General features: G+C 37.7%; 1 protein-coding gene across 1 annotated transcript; it reads left to right on the plus strand.

Annotated features, from left to right (window-relative positions):
* The first annotated feature begins 1,186 nt into the window (after positions 1-1,186).
* LOC103988922 (uncharacterized) lies at positions 1,187-8,048 on the plus strand. The gene is made up of 4 exons (XM_009407611.3): positions 1,187-1,347; positions 5,633-5,793; positions 5,876-6,151; positions 6,249-8,048. The coding sequence occupies exons 2-4, from the start codon at positions 5,640-5,642 to the stop codon at positions 7,463-7,465; spliced, it is 1,647 nt and encodes a 548-aa protein (XP_009405886.3). The 5' UTR covers positions 1,187-1,347; positions 5,633-5,639; the 3' UTR covers positions 7,466-8,048.
* Positions 8,049-8,531: the final 483 nt, after the last annotated feature.

An 8,531-nucleotide genomic window follows, 5' to 3' on the forward strand; every position in this document is an offset into this window, starting at 1 on the left:
GAGAGAAATTCCTAGGAGAGAGTGAGATACCTTGTTGATTTATTTTGTAGTCTTTTTCTTCAGATTATAATTAGGCAGGGGTAGGTCAATGTGGTTTCACTGCCTCCTCCAGTCCTGCATTGTTGGAGTATTTTGTTTTCATGAAGCAATGTGCTACTGTTGCTGAATTCTTCTCTTTCTCATCTATTTGCTCCATTCATTCATTCTATTCCAGCCACAATAATGCCTACTATATCCTAAGATTTGATGTAGATCTGTAGCAACAAATTTTTTTTCTTCTAAGAGATAGAAAATAATAATTAAAAGATAATATGAAAAAGAAGAGCTAAATGCTTGTGTCATCTACAACATAATCATATTAGCAGAAACATAATCATATCATCGAAAAAAGAAAATAATTTTTTGACTTGATTTAAAACTTTTTTATAATGATATTTTTTATTGAAAAAACTTTCTTTAAAATTTTTAGTCAAAATATATATATATATATATATATATATATATATTAATTTTCAGTATTTAATTTTATTTTTTGTATAAATATTGTCACGTGATAAGTTATTACATATAAAAAAATCTCTAAATTAATAAAAAATATTCAATGATAAAATAAATTAAATTACTCTTCCTATTATTACGCGTAAAACATCAAAGAAACACTATACGATTTGGCACCCTTTGTTATATTGTGCGCCGTATTATTGCGTTCTCTGCTAAATCTCTAATGCCAGAAATTAGAGATTCGGAGAGCAACAATAAATTTAATTACCGTTTGATTGTTTGAACACTTCAAATATCTTCTTAGATATTAAGTTTCACATTTGCGGACCCAACCGCTTAGATAACTGTCGTACCTACAACATCGTCCATGTGGCACCATCTGCATCATAGATCAGAGCCGTCCAAGCAGTTATTCTTTATCATGATACGATTATATCTTTGGCCGTTCGATCAATAAACCATTCATCGGACGGTCCACCGCATCGAGCCAAACCATGGAATCAAAGATCATACCCATACGGCAGTCGCGCCCGCCATTTGATGACCATATTTCCTCTTTTATCCAAAACATTTACTTTAAATACAAAGGTTATGCGAGCATAATTCTGACTTTTAGAAACTAATTAGGGGTATATAAGTACATTTGTATGAGGCATCCGCGGCATCCAATCATCGAAATATAAAATTAAATAAAAATAAAAAAGGGGTCGAACGCGAGCTTTTGCCCCTTTCCTGGTTCTTTGCCCGCCAAATTACCCGATTTCGATCCAGATCCTGCTTCGATTCTTCCTTTGGATCTGTGAATCGAGGCTGCCTCGGTGCACACTCGTCTTCCTCTCTGGATCGGTACAAATTTCGTCCCGTTTTTCTGCTTGTGATCGGTTGTAGGGTTATGGTTTGCGCGTCTTCTGCTAACCTCAAATTGGTTCTGGATCTGTGGGCCTTTTGCTGCAATGGTTGTTCTGATGTGTCTCCCCTCTTCTGATTTATCTCGATTCGTTCTCATGTGCAGTGTCAAGATCGTTTCTTGGGTTAGGATTTCTATGGGTTCTTGATTCGATCGCTTGCGAACACATATCTCTTATCTTACGTTGTATTAGCTTTGATTTGTGTGCAGTGTTTCCCGTCTTGCAATATTCCTTATCGCTGAATCCCAGGGTCACGATGCATAGATGTTCCACTATTCCTCTGGATTCTTAGGCAAATTGTTGTTATTCTTTGTGTTTCGTCCTATTTTGTTTGAGCTGGGTTTAGTCAATCTTTGAACTGGGGATCAGGCTACTCTTATGTTCGATGAGTGAATGTTTCCCTGGAAGTATTGTTTGATCGGCTCTGCTACAAATGTGGAACCTTTGAGATACCAGAATCTATTTTGCTTTGTCCATTGGTCCAGGGCCCACATGTTCTTTTTCCTTGGCATACTCTAATAACAATAGCTTGTAAAGCTAAATTCTCACTTGGTTGCTTTCATTTACGCTTTAAACTTATTGATTCTTATTCATGCAAGTTGTCTAATATTATTTCACTGTGACTTGCTTTGGTTGATTTTACCTGTCTTTCATACTTAATATATTACATCGCTTATATGATAGAGCATTTCAACTTGCATCAGTCTGATGCTGGAATTAGTAGTTCTTAGTCTCATTCAGTTTACAATCTTTAATCTGAGAAAGAAGGAAGATTTAGCAGAAAAGAGCATGTTAATTATGCATGGCTGGGGTTTCATAACGTAACCCATGTCAATATCAACACTGAAGTAACAAGAAACTACAAAAGCCTTATAAAATACCAAAGAATAAGATCGAAAAATATTCAAAAGTTGAAATAATCTAGAACATACCATGAGCCAATTCAAATTCTTGATGTAAAAATAGCCTACAGGGCATCAAGATCCTGTGGCAGATGACTCTTTATCCAACAAGCTGGTCTTGTTTTTCTTGACTGTCATTTTTTAGTTTAATGCTTCAATATGCTCAAAACTAGTAACTACCATCACTAACTGAAAAATGCAAGACCAGTACATGAATGAGGAGTACTGAGTTTATTTCTGAGCTTAATTAGAGTGCCGCAATTTTGACTCATTTGCTGCCTTGAGGAGCCAAATTATTGGAAATTTTACAGTAAGATTCATAGGAATAAAATTATTAACGGTTCAAGGTGCATTAGGCAACAGGGCTCTTGGACCTAGGTGCAAGGCATGAATTGAGGTACAAAGTTGTTTTGAAGCAAGACTCAGAACATGAGTATTCATGATAAGTGATTCTTAGGATTAAATAATATAGAAGTAGATTTGATCATCATTTAGTAATATCTAATAATTAAAAATTTTTAATGGCACATTAGCTGAAAGACCAGAATGTTACATAAACATAGAGATACTAATGTAGCTGTTGAAAAGAAGAAGAAAGCAGCAGAAATAGAAAACATAGGAATTGGAGGAAAGCTAAGCATCAATTAAGAATGAAAGAAAGAAAAGAGATGATGTGAAAAACTAATATGCCAAACCACTTGCTTTGTTTATTTTATTTTTCAATTAAAGAAAACCTCCTTTATGACCATTATATTTTGTTAAAGAACTTTATAACCATTATATTTTGGGTGATTTCCCTAGAAAATACCCACATTTTGAGTATTTACCAAACAGTACCCCATCTTTTAGTTTTTCTCAAATAGACCACTCATTCAAAAAAAGCCCAAATTGTTCCTCAAAAATTTTTCAGCCTATTATAGTGTTTTGACATGTTACAATGTTTTGCCCACCACAATAAAAACACTGTAAAGTCTACTTAAAATACTGTAAATGAGCCAAATGGAATCAAAACACACTAGAAGCCATTTGATATATCATATTATGATTCAAATAGGTATTCCTTATTGTTTAGAAACAACGTCATCCAAATAGAAATCAAAAGTTGGCTTACAGTGTTTTGGCCACCAGAGTAAAAACACTGTAAAACCTATTTAAAAACATTATAAATGATCAAAATAGACTCCTAACCTCGACCAAATCAATTACAAGCCTGAAAATATGATATCGTAATGGTCTATGAGCAATAACAACCAAAGAGATACAGTATGCTGTCACTTACAGTATTTTTCATCAGCATTTTCAGTACCTCAATAAAAACACTGTAAATGCTATTGAAAAATATTGTAAACGAGCTAAATGAAATGCAGTAGCAATTAAAAATTGGTAAAACAATGGGTGGAAAATTTTGAGGGGTATTTTAGGTACTTTCAAATTCAGAGTGCTATTTGAAAAAAAAAACAAAATGGGGTGTCAATTGGGAAATATCCAAAATGTGGGAATTTTCTTGGGAAATCATAGTTATATTTTCTCAGAGAAGTGATCTGTCATAATCTTTATAAAGAAAATTAATTCCATCACTTGCATTTCATGGATACCATAGGGAGTAATAAAATCAAAATAACATTAGGTCTTGCCTTTTAGGCACAGGTGTTCCGAAAAAAAGGTCATAACTATGAGCTTTAGTTACTGTGGGACTCAATATTTATCTCACTGAATTTCATGCAGGGTTGGTGATGGGTTAAGCCCATGCTTGTCCATATGAAAGCCTTTCCTACCCATTTGCTTTAGCAGGCTTGGCCTGATTTGAGACCAAGTCAAAAAGCAGTAGTCCTAGCTGGCATGTGTCATACAATAAAAGGCCCATGCCCAATCTGGCCAAGTGACTCAAAAATTAAAACAAGACATACATTTCATCAGCCCAATGAATAAACACTACTACAGGAACAATGCTATTGCTCTCCTATGTTGTTCCGCCCCATGCAACCACAGATGATGGCAAGTGTGGCATGTGCCACCATGACTCACCATTTTCCATGTTTTCCCTCTCCTTTATGTTCCATCATTGTTTGCTCCAACAAAAATAGTGATAAACAATCTCCCAGCACCATTCAGGGAGGAAGCAGAGCTGATGGCACTCTCCTTCCTTGTGGTGTGGTAGGTTGTGGACAAAAGCACCATGGTGGGATAATCAGCAAGGTTGGCAACTTTGTAATGTGATCAACAGGAAGGCAGTTGAGGAACTCGAAGGAGAAGTTGAGGACACCCTTTTGCACTTGTCAGGACAAGGCCTGTGGACTTGAATTGATAGCTGATGAACTAGGTTGCAAAGGAGGAGGGGGAATGGTTTTGCTGTTGTCTTCAGCATTGAGTTCATTGAGGATGATGTGGACCTTGCCAACACAGCAGTTGTCAAGGGCATGCTTGTAGCAATGGACACGAAGAATAAGGAAGGTGGTGGTGGTGAGTTACAGCAGGGTTGGAGAACCAGAGGACGACACTCGAAGCAGACCGCTAGTGCTTTGGGAGCAAGGCTCATTATAGATGATGGAGGTGATGGCATAAACTTCCATCCTGGACGTTTATGCCAACTCAGTCGGACTGGTATCTATGGGTAGATACCAATTTACATATTGGTAGATAACAGGGTCAGGATAATGAAATTTGCTATTTGTCTGATTTGCATGTTAGGCTAGGGCTCTTAACTTGGTATGTTGCCCAAATTTAACAATTATCATACAGGTTATGAGTTGCAGTATCAATTACTACAAACATGATTTTTTTCAAGTGTCTTTGGTGAACCAGGATATGCTGCCAACTTTAATCTAAGCAATGAATTGATTCATCATCTCCATCATTTTCTGTGCCTACATTATATCTATGGACATGCGGGAAGCATGTGCATCAGTGATTTTTGGTCTCTCTTTCCATCCACCTTCCCTGCCTTCTCTTTCTCATTTTCACTAGCTAGCTCTTGCTTACATGCCTTGTATGCCTGGTGTTCAACTTTTAAAGTTTTGTGGGTTATCTACTTGTCTTGTTATATAAAATAATTACCTTCTGTTTAAAAAAAAAAGAGTGTACTCAGTGCATGAGGCTACTGCCAACACGGGTTTGAGGAGGGTCAATGTATACAGATTTACCTTTAAATATTTAAAGAGGTTGTTTCCGTGATTCGGACCCTGGTCGTTTAAGTCACAAAGGAACAACCTTACCATTGTACCAAGGCCCATCCTTTATCAGTCGTGGAAAAATTATCCTTCTGGATATCTTTCATTTATTATTGTTTCTCCAATATAACTTTTTGTCTTGTTAGAATTGCAGGTCAAACATGTTTTTTAAGCATAATGAACAGAATTTGGTTGATGATAAGGCCAGCCAACTTGCTAATGAGCAACTCCAAGAATTGGATTGTGATGGCCACCTTGCGTCAGCTGATGGGATTTCTTCATCAAGGGCTATCTCTGAGGAATCTCCATCTTCTGGTCATAAAATTTTCACTTTTACTTGCATGTCATAGAGAGTAATTTTCTTGGTATAGCTCTCTCAACTTAATCTGATTTACAGATCGACTGCTGGATATCTTGGACAGCCAAGCGGATATGAAAGATGTGGCTCATCTTGCGTCCAAGACAAGTTTCCCTAGCATTCATGGTAATAGTTGCTTGTTACCAGTGATGAGCATCATCACTGATAGGGTTTTGTCAGAGCAAAGCAAACGCCCTTTCTCTGATGATGAAGTATACCTACTTGCATGCAAGCGCCTAAAGCAAGTGGACAAGAATGTTTATTTGGATTCATATGCAGAAGTCCAGTTTAGAGAATCTCTGACACCATCTTCAGGTAGTTTTAGTACATTTATGACTTCCATCTTTTAATCTAGTAACACTCTTAAGATTTGGGGGAGGGGAAAGGTTTATAACTTATTCCGTAACTGTAGGCTTAGTTGTTCCCAATGACCATCTGAAGAACAGTGATGCATCTCGTCATGTAGATCATTTTAATAAGGGAACTGGTAGAAACCAGTTTATATCCAATCCTGATGATGAAGAGGCAGTTTTGGGATCACCAGTTGGCTTAGATTCCCTTTCTAGTTATTATGAAAATTACCACCACACAATTGGGCTATGTCAAGCAGACGAGTTCTTGTCACCTGCTTTTGATTACTTTCCTCGAAAACCTGTTGCTATTGGAGCAAATCATCAAGCTGATGTTCCAGAGTGGAGTTCACATAGTTGTAAGAAAATTGGTGACTGTGGTCATTGTGCTTCTCCATTGGTCTATTCAACTGTTTGTCATTTAGTAAACGAAGATGACAGTGAAAAATGGATTCATTCTTGTATCATTCCAATGCCAGAGTCCTCTTTGTTGGCATCAGAAATTAGAGATGTGCTTCATAAAACTGACTGTAGCTGTCTGGATGAGGGTTCAGTCAGATGCATAAGCCAGCATGTAAAGGAAGCAAGAGAAAAGCTTAAGAAATTTTTGGGACAGGACATGTTTGAACGATTGGGTTTATGTGACATGGGAGAGGATGTAGCTTGTAAATGGACCATAGAGGAGGAGCATTTGTTTCAAGAAGTTGTCCTATCAAATCCTGAATCACTCGGTAAGAACTTCTGGGATGTGTTGCCTTATTTCTTTCCTGCTCGGAGTAGCAAAGAGCTAGTCAGTTACTATTTCAATGTATTCATGCTTCGGAAGAGGGCCGAACAGAACAGGTTAGATCCATCGAATGTTGATAGTGATGATGATGAATGGCAAGGAAGTGATGATGATGAGTTTGCAGCTGAAGAGGAAAACGAAGAGGATTCTATTGTAGAGTCTGTTGCAGATGCAGATGCTGCTACCTGTAACCGAGCTGATCACGAGGATATCAAGATGAATGAAGATCATGAGGGTGGAGATGAGCTTGATGAACATGCCATTGTTGGGGAGAATGAAGGAGCTTCTTGTGTTGTTTCTGAAGGCTACAATATTGATAAGCCAAACTTTGTGCCTCCAAAGGAACCTATGGACAAGAATTTGAAGACTTCTGTGGTGGAGCAAGATGTTCAAGATGAATCATGTACGTCCTATGAGGATCAGCACGGTGCAGATTCCTGTGGTCTTACGGAGACTGTGGATGTGCAGCATTGTCTGATTGATGGACTATGAGAACTTGCAGGAGTAATAAAAAATGATGACTCAAGTGATATATGTTGAATCAAGGGTTCTTCAATGGCCATTGCCACAAAGTCATGGGGCGCCAATTTTACTTGAGGTGCAGGAAAAGATGATATTTTGTCATGTAAACCATTGATTAGGATGTTGGCAAGGAGGTTTGGCAGAATGATGAAAATGGTAGTCAGGATCTTAACCAGTCACGATAATTGCAATAAACATTGTTCTCCCTTGCCATGCATATCAAACACATGATTAGGTATTTTAATTTTTTGAAGTTGTTGTCCTCTGTTTAGGCATGCGGGTGGATCTAAAGGCACACGGAACTTCCTTTGTACATTATGGAAGATCAGCAGCCACAACTTCTGTAAAGTAAGTTTTCTCGGATGAGTTTGGTCGAGGTTCCATGGAGTACTAAAAGGTTTCTCTCATGGACTACTACGTCCACTATGAGTTGGACAATCCTTTTTGGTAGGCCCTCCTCCTCTTCTTTTTCTTATGATGATGAAATGTTCCAGAGGGAAACAAGTTGTGTAGACCGTCCCAGAATTAAGCATATGAGGTTTGTCACCGGAAACCCATTTCTTCTTATGTATTATTGTCTTAATCTGGCTTCTTGTTTTGTGCATGTTGGTTACCAATAGTACAAGATTTTAGCGACGGTCCAATGTTGGGTTTCCGGTTCGTTCAGGGCGCAAATATCATTTGCCATTGAGCAATGGGCAGTTCATTGCTCTCCTGTAAGTGAGTTTTGACTTCAATGACTGGTTTGGACTTCAGATAGATTTCTTGTCAAAACATGTGTCAGTACAAAGGCAAAGATGGATGGGATTTTGATATTTATGGCCTAACCTTGGTGCCTTGTCAGGCTCAGGGCAAGGCCATGAGTTCAGTTATTGCTACATGGTAGAAGAATTATTACATGCACCACCTTCTTCTTAGTGGAGCAGCTACCTCCAAAACACCAATGATAATTTAACATGTTCATATGATGCTATCATTCCAAGATGATTCTTGTAGCATCATGGGCTGTTCCTCCATGTTTTACTTCATGATGTCA

This window comes from Musa acuminata, chromosome BXJ2-6, assembly GCF_036884655.1.
Source record: "Musa acuminata AAA Group cultivar baxijiao chromosome BXJ2-6, Cavendish_Baxijiao_AAA, whole genome shotgun sequence".
NCBI classification, from domain to species: domain Eukaryota; kingdom Viridiplantae; phylum Streptophyta; class Magnoliopsida; order Zingiberales; family Musaceae; genus Musa; species Musa acuminata.

Coding starts and splice junctions, on each gene's coding strand:
- LOC103988922 (XM_009407611.3), top strand. CDS start 5,640: ATGTTTTTTAAGCATAATGAACAGAATTTGGTTGATGATAAGGCCAGC. Junction 5,794..5,875: donor TGAGGAATCTCCATCTTCTG/GTCATAAAATTT, acceptor TCTGATTTACAG/ATCGACTGCTGGATATCTTG. Junction 6,152..6,248: donor ATCTCTGACACCATCTTCAG/GTAGTTTTAGTA, acceptor CCGTAACTGTAG/GCTTAGTTGTTCCCAATGAC.